This window comes from Brachionichthys hirsutus, chromosome 16 (genome assembly GCF_040956055.1).
Source record: "Brachionichthys hirsutus isolate HB-005 chromosome 16, CSIRO-AGI_Bhir_v1, whole genome shotgun sequence".
Lineage (NCBI taxonomy): Eukaryota > Metazoa > Chordata > Actinopteri > Lophiiformes > Brachionichthyidae > Brachionichthys > Brachionichthys hirsutus.
Window position 1 is genome coordinate 1,777,793 of NC_090912.1, and position 20,003 is coordinate 1,797,795.

The 20,003-nt window shown below is 49.9% G+C and overlaps 1 protein-coding gene across 1 annotated transcript; it reads right to left on the reverse strand.

The window, feature by feature from the left end:
• Positions 1-1,929: 1,929 nt before the first annotated feature.
• mrc2 (mannose receptor, C-type 2) lies at positions 1,930-18,486 on the reverse strand. Its single transcript, XM_068749738.1, has 29 exons — positions 18,372-18,486; positions 13,676-14,098; positions 13,214-13,387; positions 12,972-13,136; positions 12,686-12,799; positions 12,408-12,551; positions 12,129-12,320; positions 11,068-11,222; positions 9,825-9,929; positions 8,624-8,739; positions 8,395-8,543; positions 7,583-7,800; positions 6,854-6,996; positions 6,673-6,769; positions 6,465-6,594; positions 6,291-6,323; positions 6,006-6,172; positions 5,740-5,908; positions 5,512-5,654; positions 5,325-5,433; positions 4,665-4,831; positions 4,476-4,584; positions 4,159-4,397; positions 3,920-4,082; positions 3,686-3,835; positions 3,408-3,521; positions 2,831-3,010; positions 2,235-2,258; positions 1,930-2,150 (listed from the first exon to the last, which is right to left on the reverse strand). Exons 1-29 carry the CDS (start codon positions 18,484-18,486, stop codon positions 1,930-1,932), a joined length of 4,428 nt encoding a protein of 1,475 aa, XP_068605839.1.
• Between the last annotated feature and the right edge of the window lie 1,517 nt (positions 18,487-20,003).

The window sequence follows — 20,003 nt, forward strand, 5'->3', positions numbered from 1 at the left end:
TCATATAAAAAATGACACAAAGCTTGAACAGGTGCTTCAGGTAATCTTCACAGGGACAGACACCAGCCTGCATCATAAACACGATCTCACCTGGGGGAGCACGCCAATGATGACCCTGCCCAGCAAACCACCAGCAGAGGCCAGGGTAAGCCCGGGACAACCCACTGCAACCTTTACACTCCTCCTCACACCCCCCCCCCCCCCATTTATCATTCATTTTTTCCCCAGCCTGACCCTTCAAGTCCCTGAGCCGTCCTTCTCTGATTGGTTCCAGACGTGCCACTGAGCTCTTCTTGCCGACTCAACATTCCACAGCTGGAGACTGCATGCACACGCACACACACACACACACACACACATTCTCCACCTCCCTTCCCCCTCTGTCTTACTCAAATTCATAGAGCCACCTTTTTTTTCATTTTTCTTTTCACGGCAACTCAATAAAACACCAAAAGGCTGAAACGGCTCTGAAGCATTCCTCCGAGCAGAAGGAGGCAAATGCCCTCAGAGGCAATAGCCGAGGGGCAAAGAAAAAATGTTCCAGGAGGCAAATTAACTCTGAAAGTTGTCACCATTATTTGGAACACATTTTACAATCTCAAAATGACAAAGAAATGAACGTTTAAAACATAATCCGGCTCTCATATATACAACGGTGTCGTTCACATAGCGGATGATTTCCTTTGTGGGCCAATGAGAGTTTCAAGTGTTGGCAATTATCCCATAAAAGTTTCCTCATTTCCTTTACCATTCATTTCTGGTTCAAAAGCAGATATTCATTTACAAAAAAAGAGAGATCAATATCCGAATGGAAATCTGGTTAGAAACAACAGAATCATGCGAGTGTTAAACCACAAATCCTTTTTCAAGGTGCAGGCGCAGAGATCTTACTTCCCATTTTACTGTCCTTTAAAAAAAAAAAGAAAAAATGCTGAATGAGCTCCAGATGGCGACACGAAGGGAAAAGCAAAGAAAAGATTTAAAGATAACTACGAGACGCAAAGTGGCTGGCTAATATTGAATATTGAATTGAAGCTGACAATAATAACAGAAAGTGCCAAAATGTGCACAGGTCAATGGAATGTGAACGCCTGATCAGTTATTGACAACCTTGAGTCCTGCAGTATCAAAAAAGACAACGAAATCTACCCAAAGACCAGCTTTCAATACAAAAGTTCACCACGGAACCATGAAATGTGCACGATTGTCGAGTGCTGCCCCCCCAGACGGGTGGAGGCCACCACGAGTAACAGTCCTTATCGTCCTCCACACGTTCACATTTGGACTCCTTCCTCCTCAGACAGCTGGCGCTGACGTGTCAGAGCAGAGCGAAGGAGAAAGGCAGGCTCACGAGAAGCCAGGCCAGTATCGGTTCTCTACAGCTGCACGGGAAAAAAACGTCAAATCAATGAAACAGACGCGAACGCAACAAAACAACAAAACCGCATTTCAAGTTCTGGTAAAATACTGTTGGCAACAAAGGAAAAAAAATACAATTGAAAGGCTGATTTGGTCCCGAAAAAAGCAAATTGATCAATGAGGAGCAGATCTGTGGCAGTGATGGGGTTATTAATCAAAATGGGAGCAGTAAGGCAAATGAAAGTTTACGTTGGCACCAAGGATCAGAGACAGGTGATAAAACTAGCCTAATAATTTAATGCCTTCATGAGGACTTTTTTTTTTAAAGGTGTATGTCTGGAGGGATCTGATTGGTCTGGAGAGAAACTGTAAAGTCTCGAGGAGGCAGGGATCCGTTTTTAAAAACTAAACTCGTGCCACGCTCTACGCAGCCCTTTAGCATTGTCCAAAATATTTCTTTTTTTGTTTTGTTTCAATAGAGATAAAAGAACAGTTAAATGGCACTTTGAAATCAGCCTCTACTGTTTCAGGTCGGGTCCAGTTCAGATTCGGTTGGTCCTCGTCGAGTCGCTACTCCGGCTGCTCATTCAGCTCCATGTCGGAGACCAGGATGTTTTTCTCCGTCTGCTCCGTGAGGCTGGAGCTGGTGCGACTGTAGCGGGCGCCGTCGTAGGAGCCTCTGGCTCCAACAGTCCGGCGACGGTACAAGTAGATCACACTGACAATCAGAACCACCAGCAACAGGCCCGTCACCAAGACGACGATCAGAGTGGGCAGGTGGTCACTATCCTCTAGGTGAAGGTAGAAGATTGGAGCCGGGATTAGAGTCAATTCATCCTGAACAAAATGCAATAAAAATGGATTATCATGCTTACGTGTTGAAGACAAGGCTTCAATACCTGAAATGGAAAAAAAGAGATATTTAGTCAAAATGAATCTCGTTTTAAATCCCTTTCTTTTTGCGTGATTTCCCAACCTTGTTTTTTTCCTGTGGCTGCTTCATATTGGCTGAATAGTCCGCTCAATTTAAGGATTACACTTGGATTGATATGCGAATCTTTGTAAATTGATCATATTTGGTGTTCCTCAAGGGCCCATTCTTGAGCCACTTCTATTCAATGTGCAGCACTTGCTTAGATTCTGGATTTTCTCTTTATCCAATTTATGCAAATTCTACTGTGTTCTGATGTCTTAATCTTTCAACAGCAATATTTCATCTTCATGTTCTTAATGCCTTATTTTTCTGTTTCTCGTGAAGCACTTTGAATCGCCTCGTGTTTGAATCCTGCTGCATAAATATTCTTGCCTCGCCTTAAAGGTCACCGCTGCTGCGTATGGACCATCCCCCGCTAAACATCCGCACGATCATGGAAAACGATTTAATTTAATCTGATCTCATTGGCAGCCGCCAACCCTGGTTCTGAGCACGACTTTCCGCTCGCTACAGCGCGCCTGGTTTGTTAGTGCTTACTGCGAGGCTGCTTGCAGATGACTCCGTGTGTGCGATTCCTGCAGGAGCCCGGCTTCCACAAACCGCTGTTGCTCTGGATCCAGAAGCAGGAGTTGGGAGACAGCACGGAGAAGGCCACGTCATGCGTCTCCCAGTTGGTGTATGACATCTCCGTGTCCTCGCTCCATACTAGACCTCTACCTGCAGCAGGGAAGACGAGACTTGAGCTTCATCTTGAGGAGCGCTGGATTCAGTTCTTTGCGTTCGTTTATCCGGAATATTCCAGGGAACTTCACTTAAATCATCTAATTGCATCCTTAAATAAATTAACTTTGCCCTGATAACTCTCGCTGCTCCGAAGCATTTATTTGAACCTGTCTTTATCAGGCTTCTTTTACTGAATTAATTGTTTCATAATTAGTCTTTAAAAGAAATCAAACAAGGAAAAACGTATCTGCAGGCAAAGCAAGAAAAGTTGCCTAAAAGCAAACTAAAATTAATATGTTTGGTTCAAAATAGAAAAAAACTTTTGACAGGACAATAAGTTTGCTTCGGCGCAGTGAGGTGGGAGGGAGTGTCTGAGATTGCGTTGCGGGACCTTTGACGTTGATTCCCAGCCAGGCTCCGTGTGCCTGCTCCGCATAGCTCTGGATGTGTTCCCACACGAATCCGTTCTCCGTCTCATCCAAGATGGAGAGAAGTTCTGCTCCCGCTAGAAGGGAATAAAAAGCAAGTAAAGAAAAGCGAATTGCCTTCATGAATAACACGTCTGACTTTAGACGCATCGCTGTATCTTGCCGGTAGCGTTCCGGAGGTCAGACGAGTCAAACTCGACTTTTCAGGAAACATTCGAGCGCTCCCGAAATGACGGCCTACCTTTTTTACAAAACATGCGTGCATCCTGCTGCAGTTTAAGACTTTGCAGGTTGAAGGCGTAGCAGTGGTTTCTGAAAGGCACCCAACCCCACCCTCCCAGAGAGTGGGGGCACCGGCCGGGGTAGATCCAATGGTGACTCACGGACTCATCTAGCAGGAAGATCAAACCGAGATTAATGCATAGAATTGATCAACTAACCGTGATGATTTGCTGCTGTTCCTAAAAACACACACCACCAATCTGACATATAGCAGCGTCCAGCTTAGCATCACAGGAGGCAGCAGTCCATTGGCCAGCAGTTTCCATGTGACCGCATCCAGCGACTTTTTTCGGACCCCCCTCGTGCCAGTTTGAATATGAAAGTCGTTCTTCTCCTAGCCAGGCAAAGTTCCAGTCCTGATAAGATAAAAAATAAAATAAAAATGCCATTGCTCTTGTGTGAATGAATTTAAAGTTTTGTCGTTGGGCTCACCCCGTAGCTGAAGAGGGCGATCCAGGCCGGCCGGTGCAGGCTATTGATCAGCAGCGTGAGGTAAGCCTGCTGATAGGGATCCCTCACAATTGCCAGGGTTCCGTTCAGAGATTCACAGAGGTGCAGAGCGCCCATCCAGTCCAGGCGCTTCTCCACAACCCGGTAAGTCACTCCTCCCAGCTCGATGGGCTTCGACAGGGAGGCGGGAATAAGAGCCGGCGCAGGTGGGAGACTCGAGTCTGAAGAAGTGACAAAGTCCACGAGATGAATACTCTAAAGCTTTTGAAACATGTTGTCGTGGTTACTCGATGTCGCACCTTGTTGCCTTTGACAGACGAAACCATTGGTTTCCATCTCACAGGCTCGAGATGCCCACATCCCGGCGTTCTTTTTTGGGTTCCCATGAACCATCACCACACAGTTACCCTGAGAGAGGACGGCGAAACACTTAAAAACGGCAGAACATCACGGACAAAACCGGCGCGTCTGGTGTGTGCTGTGAATACCGGGGTCCGGTTGTGGTACGGTCCGCTGTTGTCGAGCGGCTCCCCGGGAGCCCAGTTGGTGTAGCTGAGCAGGCGGGCCTTGGTCCACTGGAATTGACCTTTGGAGTCGGAGGTCAGACCCATCCAAAGGTCGACGCTGGTATTGAAAAGCAGGGTGGTGACAAAGGCTGGGAGGTGGAGAAGAGGTTGCATCAATGTACTTGTTTAATTGCGTATCAATGAAAATGAAGGGAAATGTCTACAAGAAAGTGGTGAGGCCAGCCATGATGGACGGCTTAGAGACAGTGGCTCTGAGGAAAAGGCAGGAGGCGGAGCTAGAAGTGGTGGAGATGAAGACGCTGAGGTGACCAGGTTGGATAGGATTAGAAATGAGACCATAAGAGGGACAGTGAAGGTCAGAGAGACCAGACTGGACATGTCCAGAGGAGAGACAGGGACTATATCGGTAGAAGGATGCTGAGGATGGAGCTGCCAGGGAACAGGGCTTAGAGGTCGACCCAGGAGACGATACATGGACGTAGTGAGGGAGGACATTAGAGCGGCTGGTGTTGGGGAGGACGATGCAAAGGACAGGGTGAGGTGGAGAAGGTTGATTTGCTGTGGCGACCCCTCAGGGGACAAACCGAACTTACAGTAGTGCCTGCAGCATGCTGTCATTACCTTGCTCCAAATGATTGGACACCACTGCCAACACGCCTCCCTGCGTCTCACATCTCAACTTGGCTGCGGACCATGTGACCCGGTAGGACTGATCAAACACTCGGAAACACTGCGGAAACACCGAATGTCACCGCTCACGTTAAAGAAGGATAGATAGATGTCCTGCATCCTTATGGCTGATCTCTACCTTATGCTGAAAGGACGACCATCCGTCAGGACAGCCTGACGGTGGGTGGGGGGTTGATGGAGTTGGAGGGATGGTGCCTGTGACGTTCACTCTCTTGCAGATGTAGGGCAGGTCGGAGTGGCACTTCTGATCGACCCAATCTCCTGTTCGGGGATGGAAAATGCAGGCTTGTGTGTGAAAATGCACGTGTTTCAGTCCACAAAGGCCTCTCGCATCGGTAGAGCTAACCTTTGCCGGCGGTCATGTAGATGCATTTGCGATCACGGCTGACCGGGTATGGCCTGCCGAGACCCCAGGACGCATAGTTGAGCACGGAGCGGTCAGACCAGCGGAAGCGGCCATCGTTTTCGTAGCTGTGAAGCCCTAACCACCAGTTGCTGCCCTCCACCTTCACAATCTGGAGGTGAGAGACCAAAGGTGAAAAGGTTTAAAAACGCAGGATTAGCTGCTTGATTTAGATTCAATGACAAAGTTTGTGATAAAGTGTGCAGTGCCTCTCTTAAAGTGTTGGCCAGGAAAGCTTCTTCTGAAGCTGAGTGGACAGAGGCCAACGAGGAATCAAACCAGGAGCAGATCCTTCGGGCCTGCTCCCAAGTGGTGCGGTGGTCAAAAAATTTATACTCAGCCTCCCGGAAACCGATCCATTCTGGCAAACTGGCAGCTGGCATGGAAGGGGAGAGAGAGAGGACGGAAAGACAGACAGGGGACGGAAGAGGGAGTCTTTCAAAGGCGATTTCGCTTCGCAGAGTGACGTTCAAAGGTAAGGCAATAAGACTGACCTTCAGAGACCTCTGGTACTTTCTCAATGCTACCTAAAAAAACAAAAACAGACACAAGGGATGCACAAAAAGTCAAGAGACTAAAGAAGTTTGACGTCTAGAGACTCGAATCAAAGTATGACGCAAGGCGAATAGACGATGTGCAACATAAAATCCCGAAGGTCCTGGCCGTACCTCTCGGGATCTTGCAGATCCAGTCCAGCTCCGAGTCACAATGCATGGCCAGCCAGGTCATACTGCCCAGGTCTGCTGCAGCACATTGTCGTACGTTGTAGTAGTACCGGCCGAAGTTCTGGTACGTGAACTGAAACGCAAAAAAGAAATGTTTCCATCATTCCACCTAGCAACTGTTGCTACACAGCCAAGGTGCATCTTTACTCACGGCGAGTCCGTCGCTCCACTTCCAGCTGTCAATATCCGCGGGGTTCCTCCGGTTGAGTCCAATCCAAAACCAGTGCTGCTCGTGGTCCTCGGACTCTCTGCGGGCCACATCACCAGCACCGATCACCATCAGCATCGTCACACAACGCCGCGTGTCACCTGTACCGGCGAGCCACACCCACCCGAAGGCCTCGTGGAGCACCTGCATGACGAAGTGCTCCTCCTCGGGATCGCTGATGCTCAACAAGTTGGCGCCGTGTCGCTGGCAGAACAAGTGAGCCTGCAGCCAGCTCAGCTTCTGCTCCAGCTGCGAGGAGTGGAAGACCTGCAGAACAGCGTCCGTTTCAATTCAAGTCAATTTGACTTCTGTAGCGCCAGATCACAACAGGAAGCCATCTTCCCAGAACCCAACTTGGCCCACAAGAGCAAGAGCTTTGGCGACTGAGTCAAGGAAAAACTTCCCTTTAACAGGCAGAAACCTTGGACAGAACCTAAGATTCATAGTGGATGGCCATCTGTCTGGAACGGCTGGGTTGAGAAAGAGAGAGGTAGGTGGAGAGTCAAGAACAAGTAGATGGATAGAGAAGTGATAGAGAGACGGAGAGCAATCAACTAAAAATGGACATTTATGAAAATCCTTAGCTTAGTTTAGTTATTTATTTATTTTGTTTGGGTTGAATTTAATTAAAAGAGACAGTTTGGCCAGGTCTTTTTCTAGCCGCCGCCCTTCTGGTTATTATCCTCAAAGCAAAGCAGAATTTTACTTCACTTGCTTCTAACTCCTTGTTCTTCTTCTCCTCCTACGCAGAAGTGAATTATTGACCTTTACGAGGAGCCACAGGGAAGGAAATTCAGACGCCGCCGCACCGAAGTGCGACGCGTTGCACTTTGTGAATCTCTGCAGGGTGAACCTTGTAGCAGTAGCGCAGGTTGCTGTTGCTCTTCCAGCCACCGGGACAGGAGCCGCTGAGGCTGGGGGTCGGCTGGGGGGCCGGGGGCTCGGGACTCAGCGACGTGTCCTGGTTCTGGCGGCAGATGAATTTCGCCTTCGCTGATGCACACTCCTTCACCTCCCACAGACCCGTTGCGAAGCCCGTTGCCATGGAAACGCAGGCGCCGCGGCCACCGACTGAAACAGACGAGGGGTGAAATAAACGCAGATGAGATTTAATCCTTCTGTCTAATCTCATTTATGGATCTTTTTTTTTTTTTAAGCGGGTCTTGAAAAATAATTGCAGATGAGAGAAATGTACTTTCCGTTCGAATTTTACACCAGTTTGTGCGTAAGCCAAAAGACTCACCCACGCCTGTTTGTCCCACCTCCAGGCACGGTTTAGTAATTATGAGCATGATGAATCAAAAAAGTTACAATAGCCTGAAATGTATCTGGAAAATGGAGCTGCCACGATTCTAACCCTAACCCTAACCCGGGCCAAAGGGGGGGGGGGAAACCACCTGGGACCAATCCATTATTTTATTTTTTTGTAGATAAAATCCAAAGTTGGCTCTGGATGCAAATGTTCTAGCAATGCATCATTAAAAATGTTATCTCTACTGACTATAACGGCATTTTAAATAAATTATGTAAATCCCTGCCTCGCCTCGGGCATCAGTGAACACAATTTAACCAGAAAGGTTTTATCCACGGTTCAAAATGTCTAAGAGCACAGGCGCCCGGACTGTTCCTTCCGTATCCCAGTCAAACGGGATATTTGTGACCAACCTGGCTGGTCTCGGTTCCAGTTGGTGTAGGACACCTCATCCCCACTGAGCCAATGGAACGAGCCAGGGTTGCCCTGGTCGTGGAGGCCGATCCAGAAGGAATCCCCGGAGCGGCCGAACACCAGGCTGTTGGCAAAGGCCTGCTCGAACCTTTAGGGGTTTAAAAAAGACCTTCAGACAGGCAGCACTGACAGAAGCGCACTGCAAATCACTGTGTGAGCCAAATGCACCTGTTATTAATGGTAACCAGGGCAGCGCCGTAGTCCTCACAGGACTTCCTGGCCACGTCGAAGGTCAGTAGATCTTCTCCCACCCAGTAGCAGGATGGACTGTGCCACTTCCAGCCCTGAGAGGAAGAGCATCATTTTCATTATGCTTCACTTGTTTTCATACAAGTTTATCGGGACTTTAAGCGACACTGCCCCCTACCACCCTTGGTGGTATTGCAGTGTTCCAGCAGAGCACAGAGCATTCTTCTCAACTCATCCTAAATGGATTCATATTGATGCGTCAAACCGAAGCTGGGTGAAGTGAGAGCGTTGCATTAATAAGCAATCTGCGTCACGATCCCGGCGCTGGATGGAGCGTTTCAGTTCAGAACCACGCGGGTCAATGTTGTTCCACATGTTGAGCGAAGCAACCTCATCCGCTTGAGAGGGGAGGAAAGAAAAAGTGCACCGCCGCTGGGCTCCACAGCGAGCGCCGCGCCAAATGACCCCTGTCACATTACCACCCATGATGCCCCCCCTCCCTCAGGGGAGGGGGGAAAGCTTCATTACACCAAACAAATAGTCCATCTCTAGAAAAGGTCTTTGTCGGGATACGCAGCACGACTCTCGGCTTTCAGAGTGTTTGGATGGTAAATCAACGCTCAGCAGAAATGCAGCGTCGCTCTGTGTCACACACTGCTGGTAGAACACAAACGACATTTAGAGCAACGGTCAGTTGAGTCAGGTACGAGAGGCTTAAAGCCTCACATGGAGGGAATTACAGCCTCCTAAATCACAGACAGATGTAGACGGATCCTCCAGCTGCCGTTTAGTGGTTGCCAGAAGCTGCTGGGCTAATCTATTTCCGTTTGCATACACGCGTTTCCCAAAGATGCAAGCATCATTTACCCCATTTAATGCCTTCACTTTTGTGTTCGGGGGGTCGTCCACTTAAGACGACAATTGGTTCCGAGGGTTTTGTCGTATGCCGGCTCGGCCATAAGTCGCCAAAGTGGTCAAAATTGAGGGACGAACTGGAATACACTGAATAGTCATTATGCTTCCAGCGACACTCGAGTCCGATGCTGGACGGAGTTCGAGTCCGAAGTATTTATGTGGTCTGTAACAGGAGAAGGATCTCGTGAATGAAAGCCAGAACCGTAAGAGTCAGGAGGAAACGTGAAATCCGCAGCAGGGAACGGCGAGAGAGGAAGAGGATTACTTGTTTGCAGTCTTGGTGCTGTGGCTTCCCGTCGCTATTTGTTCCCAGTTTCTTGCAGACGGAGGGCAGAGTCAGATTACAGGGGCTGTCATCCCAGCGGCCCTCCTGCAGACGGGGGCGAAACAAACAGAGAGAGGCAACACAGCTGTTCCCTTTACATCAGGGGTCCCCAAACTTTTTTTTCCTGTGAGGGCCACATCACTTTTCCCTTCTCTGATGGAGGGCCGGGGTCAGTTTGTGCCTAAACATTTATTGTTTTCCAGACAGCCACCAAATAACCCTTTATTCACAGAAAAAAAAGTCAGGAAATAAATAATAACACTATTAATAAAATAAATAATAACCAAATAACCCTTTCTGTGTTCGTCACAGAAAAAAAGTATCTGGTATTGTTAAGGGGGTCACGAGGCTTCAACTCGCCATCACTACTCAGCTGATCCAATACAGCTGCCGAGGACCAAACAACAATCCTCAAATTCTTGTAGAAAATCTGTACGCTGCGCACCCTGGTTTTGAACCCAGGACCGTCCGGCTGGGAGTCAAGTGTGCTACCCACTACACCACCGAGACCTGGGTGCTACCCTATCAAACATTAGGGTTAGGGTTAGGGTGACTTTAGGCCAGAGGCACTGGGTTCGAATCCAGTACGACGTCACCTGGTCGGCGACACATCGACTCCACAGTACAATGCAACAACACACCGCCGTCTGAACTATCAACTTATTATTTGACAGGTCTGACTTTGGAAATGCCTCGAGTTTCCTCACCTATACGGTGGCGTGGTCGGTAGGGTTACCGACTCACAGCCGAAGGAACTGGGTTCGCATCCAGCTGTGGGAGTGGGGGTGGAGTAGGGGCGGCAGGGTAGGCCCAGGGCCTTACCTGGGCGGAGTGAACTGGACCACCGGTCCACTCCACTCCGCTCAGGTGTGCCCTGGACCTACCCTGTTGCCCCTGCTCCATCTCATTCCCGTAGTGAGATGGACCATTTTGCCCCCCTCAACAATGCTGCCAACCATGCCACCGTGGAGGTGAGGAAACTTGCCCTGTTATTACAAAGTAATAACTTTGTAATAAGTTGATATTACAGGCATAGCATGTTGTTACGTTGTAATAACATCACAGAAAAAAAGTCAGGGGGCCGGGCCAAATGTGGAGGGGGGGGGGGGGCGTAGTTTGGGGGACCCCTGCTTTACACAAACGCCGGAAAGCGTAATCAAAGCAAGCGAGGAAGGTCACTCACGGCTCCCCAGACGGAGACGCAATCCTCTTGAGTGTTGCGGAAGTTGTTGGGCTCGAACGGGTGCCAGTGGGTGAAGATGACCGGCGTGTGGTCGGTCCACTGGAAGTCCATCTGCATCTTGGTGTCGTGGAGGCCGATCCACAGCTGGTCGACGTCTGACGGCACGGCAAATTCGGGAGCACAGAAATAGGCGTCGAAATCAGGATCGCTTCAATACAAAGCTGCTAAACTTTTCCACGGGGGGGTTAAAAAACATCACCGGGGGGGGGGGGCAAGTCCTTGACCCTGAGAGCGCGATTCGCTTTGTGGTGCCGTCTTTCTTTCAGCTCAGCGGAGAACAGGAACAGCAGGAGTTTTATTTCAGCTCATGGGGATAAAACTTAGGCAAACCGCTGGAGGTCAAAACGTCAGCTTTTAAAATTTGACTGTTTTCCAGATTAAACACAGGCAGAAATACGAGTGCATTTATACAGATACAAATATTTAAAGTCCTGATTTGCCGTGCCTATAATAAAACACATCTGTGAAAACAGTTATTATATTCCTGAGAGCCGCTCACTACTCGCCGTCCTGCGATGCAGGCGCACCGAACGCTGATACGACTGAATTAAATTCCATTTCCTGCGCCTGCCGACGCAGAAAACTGCTCAGGGAGCGCAGACCTCCGCTAAGCAGCTCACGCCCCTTCTAATTGGATTTACACCGGCCACATGGTGATCCGGATTTCCTGACTTAATTGTGGATCAGAACCAGAAGACATTTTTCATGCTATTTCATATCGGACCCCTGAATTGAATGCATATTTTACAAGAGATGATGTTTTGAAAAAGTAAATCCAGATTATTATTATTTTTTGGACGGGTATCCGGATTGTCCTTAGTGTATGAGAACGTGCGTGAATGGTTGTCTATGTGTGGACCCGTGATGTGCTGGCGATGCATTCGGGGTGTAGCAAGTTGGGATAAGCTCCAGCAACTCCCGTCACCCGGGAAAGGGGGAAAGCGAAGAGAAACACATCCTCCTTGCTGGAGGTAAAAAAAAAGAAAAGAAAGGCCTTTCACCTCTCTTCAGGTTGCGCAGGAGGAACTCCAGCTCGGACAGGGTGTGGATGCTGACCAGGTTGGCCTCCATCTTCTGGCAGGTCTTCTGGGCCGTGTCCCAGTCGAGCATCTCTGAGGTCAGCTTGTAGCAGCCGGCCTGGAAGGCCTGCCAGCCCACGTCGCACTCGTACTTCTCATCGTCCGCCCACGAGTCTGTGGGGGCAACCAGATAAGAGCCCATGAGATTGTGGCGCCTCGGTAAGAAAACGCGGGAACTCGTCCGGAAGCCTGAACGCTGACCGGTGGTGAAAGGGTCCAGGGTGGCGTTGGGCCTCTTCTTACAGACGTAGGGCAGAGCGACAGAACAGTCGCGGTTTTGCCAACGACCCGACGACTCGGTTCTGATCACGGCGCAGTTCTCCTCTTCGGCGTGCTTTGGCTGGTCTGCAGGACGAAGACCTTAGATCGTCACTAATACCGAGGTCGTTGAGGGTCTTTAGCTCTAAATGTTCCAGTGGTCTACATCAAAAGCATCTAAAGCAGAAAGCAGAAGGCTGGGTCGTGTTTTATGGTCAAACCTGTTTCCCAGTTGAGATATTTGAGGGGCGAAGCGTCGGCCCATTGCCAGCCCCCGTGGATGTCCAGATCGTTGAGGCCGATCCACAAAGCAGCGCTGTAGCCCGTCAGCAAGCCTGGAACAGCAGGACGACACCGCTCCCGGATTAGAGAACCGATTTTGTATTGGGATCGTTATGTAATAAGGGCAGAGGTGTGGCGTGACACTGGCAAAGCCAATCACGACCTCCTGAAAAATCAATTCTTCCAGCCGGGAGAATGGTGGGGGTGTGCGTGCGCCGCCTTTACCGTTGATGTACGTCTGCTCGTGCAGCTTGTTGATGCTCAGCAGGTCCGCCCCCTGCTGCTGACAGCTGATCCGAGCTTCGCTCCAGGACAGCGTGGCCTGGAAGTTAAACTGGTAACAGCTGTCCGTCAACGGGTCGGTGTCCCAGAAGGTCTCGCAGCCGCTGCCTGACGGCGAGCCGAGGGGAACGGACGTCAGTCGGAAGAGAAGGCGGGTCAGGAATGGGTGCGGTGCGTCCACTCACTCTTTACGGGACAGAAACCCCAGCGCTCGTCCTTGCCGTAGTCGTAGGAAGTGGCGCACCAGAGGTGGCCGTCCTCGCGCCCAATGCCGGTGCAGCTGTGGAACCACTGGCCGTCGTAAAGGAAGGGCAGGTAGCAGGGGCGGCCGTGAGAGTTGCCCTGGATGGTGTAGATCTCTGAGGGGCAGAGGGGGGGGGGGGCGTTGAAGGTGTCAGCTGAAATCATCTGAAAGAAATCTGTTTTCTCAGCAACTCTATAATCAAACACACGATTAAAACACAGTCAAAGCAGTGAGATAGAGTTCAGCAGAAACGAGTACAAACAAGTACTGCAGCTGCTTGGAGCTTAGATACCACCTAGTGGCTCGGAGTGGAATTTCACCGACTGAAGTGTCGTTTCCGATCTTAGTCCAGGTGGACTAAATCTAGCTGCGCTGCCATGCAGTTCTGAATGCGGATGCTTACCGCGATACGTGTTGGAGCACAGGTCCTGCGCTCCGCTGTGGACCGTCCATTTGAGCGTTGAAAAAGAGGAAGACGACGTAGCCTGGGTTGAGCTGGAGGAGTTCCAGAGTGAGGGCGAGGGAAGGTAGTTGTTGAGGTTGTCCAACACCTGTCCACAGTTCCACGTCCAGCGCACCCTGGGGGGCTCACGGTCACAGGTGTACACGCCCAGAGGGGACGAGTCCGATCGGGAGGAGAGGTTTCCCGTGGTCAGGCCCAGGCATAGCGAAGAGCCCAGGTTGAACAGGCGACCCCGGGTCACCCACTTCCAGCGCTGGTTGACTTCCTCGCAGGAGCGTGACAGGATGAGGGAGTGATCCCGCACTCCCAGGCACCCCTGGGCGCCCACGTGAAAGAAAGCAAACTCATCCGAGTCCAGCGGCGCTGCGCAGACAGAAGGGAGCAAGAGCATCGGTCAATAACGCGAATGGAAACAGGACGGCTGGATCAATATCCATGAACGGATGCAGCGCTGGGCTCCAGCTGGTTTGGGTCGTGTCCCCCCCCCCCCCCGAGTGTTACATCTCATCGTTATAACCCTAAAAGTCATAGGACAGAGCTCCACGCTGGGGGTCAACGGTGAAAAGTGGTTGCTAGGCGAGGTCCAAACGACCGAAGGCTTGACCCGGTAGCACGGCTACACGTTGCGGCGCCTCTTTGTTCCTGTTTCAGCGCTGCATCGTTTAAATACGAAGTCTTTTATCGTAAGGCTGACTCTGATACGCCGGACCGGAATGTTTCAGCCGGTCCACGTGTTGATTCATTTGGCGAAACCGGCTTGAATGGGCGTCTGTTTCCAGTCGTGCTGCTGCACACTGGCGCTCTTATTGGCATGACCAGTAAGGATGGATCTCCGAGGAGCTGCCTGCAGCATGTTTTCCACGCAGCGTTGCTGCAGCGTTACTGCAAGAAAGTGTTGAAATTGGCATATTCAAAGCGGCGGCTGGATGCGACCAGGATTTCAAGAACGAAACCCAACAACCTTTCTCAAAAAAAACCAAAATATTGTGGTTTCCAGCATTCCTTTTTCCCCTCTTCTATTTTTTTTTCTTTTTAAAGGATTTCTACGAAACACTAGAAGCCGGGATTGCAAGTATAAATGTGTGTCGGTGAGAAGGTGGGAGAAAGAGAGAGGAGGAAATAGAAGTGTAGGAGTGACTCTAAATTAAGATTCTGTTTTTAGGACACACAAAAACACACATGAAAGCCCCACTCCTCTTGGACGTGAGCTTCAGAGGAGGAAGAGCGAGACCCGGAGCATTCCGACTCGGCGGGCTCCTGTGAGAGGCCAGGAAGTGGGTTGGGTGGGGGCGGGGGGGGTCATTGGGTAGTCTGAAAAATACGACTCCTTTAATCCGCTCTGTCCTTGTTTCCGACCTCTCGGCCCCCAAACACTCCAAACCCTCCTGTGCTGCTTTTCACAGACACAATGGAGTCCCAACAAGAGCTCCATAAAAATCCCTGTAATCTGCACGGGATGGCCGGCACGCCCCTCGCCTTCAACTCGGGCTTGTGGTTCGAGTTTCTCAGAAGCCATGTCAGCTCATTTGGCCGATGGCAAACCGAGCAGCGGTAGAGTACAGTGCAATCGGCTAATCACCACCCTGCTCTTTATATAAAGACGGTGGCGCCCAGCGCCGAGGCGTGATTGCTGCTCGTTCACTGCCTCCCCTGAAACTTAGAACGCATTGAAACACTTCTTTAAATCCATTTGGGTCAAGACCATCTTTCCACAAGGCCCCTATTCTAGTGGCTCCTGTCGGCATGTCAAAGAAAAGACATCAAAAGGCCCGTTCTCCCGTAAAGTGTTCCAGAGAACCGTCGTCGCCAGCAGAACCAATGTGCATTTAGTTTTACAGCCACAGCAACAAATGGGTTTCGGCGTATATTTGCATTGGAGATAAATAAATAAATAATCTGACTTTTGTTTTTGCACAAAATAATGATTTAAATCAGGGGTCCCCAAACTTTTTCCTGTGAGGGCCACATCACTTTTCCCTTCTCTGATGGAGGGCCGGGGCCAGTTTGTAGGAAAAGTGTGACGATGGCAGGGGTGCCTAAACATTTAGGGGCCGAATGTGGAGGCGGGCTGTAGTTTAGGCTTCATCTCACCATCACAACTACACACAGTGACATGAATCGAGTGTCACACACGCAATGCCTCTCACACCCAAACTCAGTCTCTCTCCAGCACTATCACGAAGTGCAGAGGCGAAGAACGACTGGATCAATCAGCTGATCCAATACAGCTGCAGAGGAGCAAACAACAAACCTCAAATTCTTGTAAAAAACCTGAATGCTGCATGCCTTGGTTTTGAACCCAGGATCTTCTAGCAGGGAGTCAAGCGCACTACCCACTACACCACCCAGAGGTTACCCCACCAAGCATTAGGATAAATAGACAGTAGCATTGTTGACTTTAGACCAGAGGCACTGGTTTTGAATCCAGTACGACGTCGCCTGGTCGGAGACACGCCCACTCCACATAACACAAAAGGAAAAAGCACAACATAACAACACAACAACATAGCAACACAGAACAACATAGCAACACAGAACAACATAACAACACGCTGTGGTCTGAGAATACCTCAAGTTTCCTCACCTATACGGTGGCGTAGTCGGTAGGGTTACCGGTCTACTGCCAGAGGAACTGGGTTCGCATCCAACTGTGGGAGTGGGGGTGGAGTAGGGGCGGCAGGGTAGGCCCAGGGCCTTACCTGGGCGGAGTGAACTGGACCACTGGTCCACTCCACTCCGCTCAGGTGTGCCCTGGACCTACCCTGTTGCCCCTGCTCCATCTCATTCCCGTAGTGGGATTCGATACCAGGGCCATTTTGCCCCCCTCAACAATGCTGCCAACCATGCCACCGTGGAGGTGAGGAAACCTGCCCTGTTATTACAAAGTAATTACTATGTAATAAGTTGATATTACAGAACATCGGAACATTAACTTTCTAGCCGTATGTGACCATCATTAAAAACAAAAGGGAGGCTACTTGTATGGAAAGGAAAATAAGTAAATTTTATTTTGGGTCACTGGTATTGTTCAGGGGGCCAGGCCAAATGTGGAAATGGGCCGGATCCGGCCCGCGGGCCGTAGTTTGGGGACCCCTGATTTAAATGATCATTTATTGGCAAAACAATATAGAAAAGCACTCGCGCAGCTCATTCCCATCCTAATTGGATTTACACCGTCCACATGTTGATCTGGATCAGCATCAAAATGTAATCATCTGTTCCTGGTGACATTCCCGAGAGTTCCTGAAAGTTTCATTAAGATCCGTCTGTACATTTTTGGGTTATCTTGCTAAAAGTCACACAATAGTTCAGGTCTGTGTTATTATTCTTCTAACATGTTTGATTTCTGGTCTCCTTTAAACCCTGAAGGTCGTTTCCGCGTGGACGAGCAGCGACGCAGGGTTTGAATGATGCGTGACGCGCTGCAGGAATCAGGTCTGACACGTTCACAATAGATCAGTTCAACGCAGAGCCCGGGCAGGCAGGCTGTCTGCTGCATTGTCTGCGGAGTTTTCTCCATCTCATGCTGCTAATCAAAAGCTTTTGAAGCAGCGGAACAAACACGAGTTGAAAACGGCCCGGAGGAAAGTTCAGTCTGGAGGACGCAGCCTCCGCGTTTGATGTGAGGAAAGAGGGAAAGCGTAGAATTCCAGATTAACTTTAAACCACTGGGCCCCAACAGCCCCCCCCCCCCCCCCCCGCTGTGAACTCATCCTCTTCTTTTGCCCTGTCACCCACCCCCCCTTTTTGCAGCCGTTTTCATGCAGAGCGGCTGGAACCCGTCTCCAGTCAGACCCGTCAGCTGGACCGGGTCAGAGGACTCCTTTGGACTCAACAGACTCCTTGTTGTTGCGTTTTCAGCTGTGACTCATTATTACGCATGCAGTTATTTTCGATTATTCAGCTGAATTTGGAGCGCAATAAATTTTCCCTGGAGCCTCAGATATTTAATTTAATTTTTATAGAAATTCCAAACTTGTTGTGTTTGGAGTTTGGCGAGGCTGACATAAAAACATGAAAGTGCGTCAAATGTAAAAAAGCAACACAAGTTTTAATCCGGTTTCTGAGAGAGTTTCTGCCATCTGTCATCATTCATAACAAACGCGGAATATATTCTAGCTTTTCTGTCAGGAAGCTGAAGCTTAAAGTTTACGCTTCATTTAAAGCATTTGGCTTGAAAATAGTTCATTTCAGATCGAAATTCGTAATCTACGCCTCCCTTTCTGCTCCAAAAGTGAAATCATGCAGTTTCATGCCACTCCATGATGTCACCCCCCCCACCCCACCACCACCATCGGAACGCGTACTGGTCCCAGGTCCGACGAGGACTGGATCTGAATGTGTTAATTTTGCAGCCTGTAAAAGATGTAAAGGTCGTCTTTGGCCCCGGGGGCCGCCAAACGCAGCGTCACCCCCTCGTCATCTTTACAACCTGAACGACCCCGACACAGAAAACAAAGAGCACCCCCCCCCCCCCCCCCCCCTCCAGATTCTCTCCACATCTGGTTCCACTCACGCCTCGGACTTTTGGTTCGTGGCACAGCGGCGCACCAAACCGAGAAAGTCTCCTCCGGTCTCGCTGCGCGTTTCTACTTCTTCCCGGGAAGCGGCTCCAAAACGGGAGGAAGTTTCTCACCGGTCGCGCCGCTCCTCGGTTCCACGCTCCAGACGACGCATACAAACAAAGTGCATTTGTAGAATAAAAGTCTCCGGTTTGTCCACGTCCTCCTCGAGTCCTCGTGTCGGTGCATGCTCCGTCGCTGCGATCACGCACGCGCGCAATCACGCGTAAAAGAAAAAAGGAAAAAGCGCCCCAGAGGTTTACTTTGGAGGACGGGTGAGCCGCGTCCGCCTCTCGGATGAGCCCGGAATGAATGGCGCGGCGTCAATAATGTGTTTGTGTGGTTCCCAACGTGGGGTCCGAGGACCCCCCCGGCGCCGAGAGGAGCGTGTCAGGAGGAATAACGGGAACCCCTCCTTCTCGCGTTGCCTCACAATGTCCCGAGTCTGTGGATCTTAGCCCACGGAGGAGTTTCAAATAGAATGTCGAGGCAGACAGACGTGGATTCTGGATTTCTCCTTCCTGTTAATCCGGATCAGATCTTTTTTTATTTCCTTTCACTTCTTCCAACTCCAACACCTTCCTGTGCGACCAGATCAACATCTGGATCATGATCCAGACCTTAGATTAAAAGAATAGCTTTCAATAGTTGAGGTTTAAAGAAGGAAAAAAGTGTTACCATGACAACAGATACAGGACTTCATGGTAGATTATGGACAACCCCTTTAATGATCTTAATTTAATCCACCAGTAATATTCTTAGTAACTATATTTGTCCTGTTCGTTGTTACATTTTTATCCAGAACAAATATTGCGAAACATCCCGTCTAATTTCAGCCCCCACAGCCACGTATGAGAGAGCCTCAGAAAGCCCGACCCGGACCCGGACGGAGCTCTGATACCGGACTTGCTTGCGACCCATAACCAGCTCCAAACAAACACGAGCAACATCCAGATGTTTTCAGTCATGCTCTGAGGACGCCGCCCCGGAGGGGGAAGAGACTGGCCGTCCTCGAGCTGATGCAGCTAATCCGGATTAGGAATGCGTCCGGATGGATGGCGCATCCCACGCACGACCGTCGGTGGACTGGATCCTGAGAGGGGAATACTGCCTTCAGACCAGAACCACAACCCATCCATCCATCCCCGGCTACAGGCTAAGCTAAATGCTAGCATTTCAATCGGAGCTTCCAGATTTAATCTGGAGAATGTGAAAACCCGAAGCCGATACGGAAGCACCTGAACACACCGTGTTGCGTTCGAAACAGGCTCAGAACCACAAACGTTTTAACCAATAGTGTTTAATGTTTATGCAACACTCTGCTAAGGCCCCCCCCAAACAGCACTAGACCAGTCCCTTGCATTTTATTGGCCAAAAGATAAATTCAAACATACCTAAATAAATATGTGTTTATGGTGGGGGGGGGGGGGGGATCAAAAACAACAACAGTTCTTAATTAAAGGCAACTTGAAAACAGTTTTCTCCATAAAACTGGTTAAAATGAAAAGTTTTTTCTTTATAAAATGTAAAAAGAGGGGGGGGGGGCATTTCTCACCAAATTCCACTTCAGGTCAAGAAGAAGAAGCGACTCTAAAAGCGTTCGTTCTAAGCAGAGGTGGGACACTGCCACCAGCTGGAAGGTCTAAGCTTTGGTCACAGGCGCTTAGGTAAAGGGGGGGGGGGGGCTTCACGCGCCTCCTCACCAC

Bases quoted from the DNA above. Each gene is read 5' to 3' on its own strand.
- mrc2 (XM_068749738.1), bottom strand. From the start codon at position 18,486: ATGCACCGACACGAGGACTCGAGGAGGACGTGGACAAACCGGAGACTT. The intron at 4,832-5,324 runs GTAATGACAGCA...TCCACCTCCCAG, and splicing joins GTCCAATCATTTGGAGCAAG to CCTTTGTCACCACCCTGCTT. The intron at 3,011-3,407 runs GTCCCGCAACGC...TCCCTGCTGCAG, and splicing joins GCTGGGAATCAACGTCAAAG to GTAGAGGTCTAGTATGGAGC.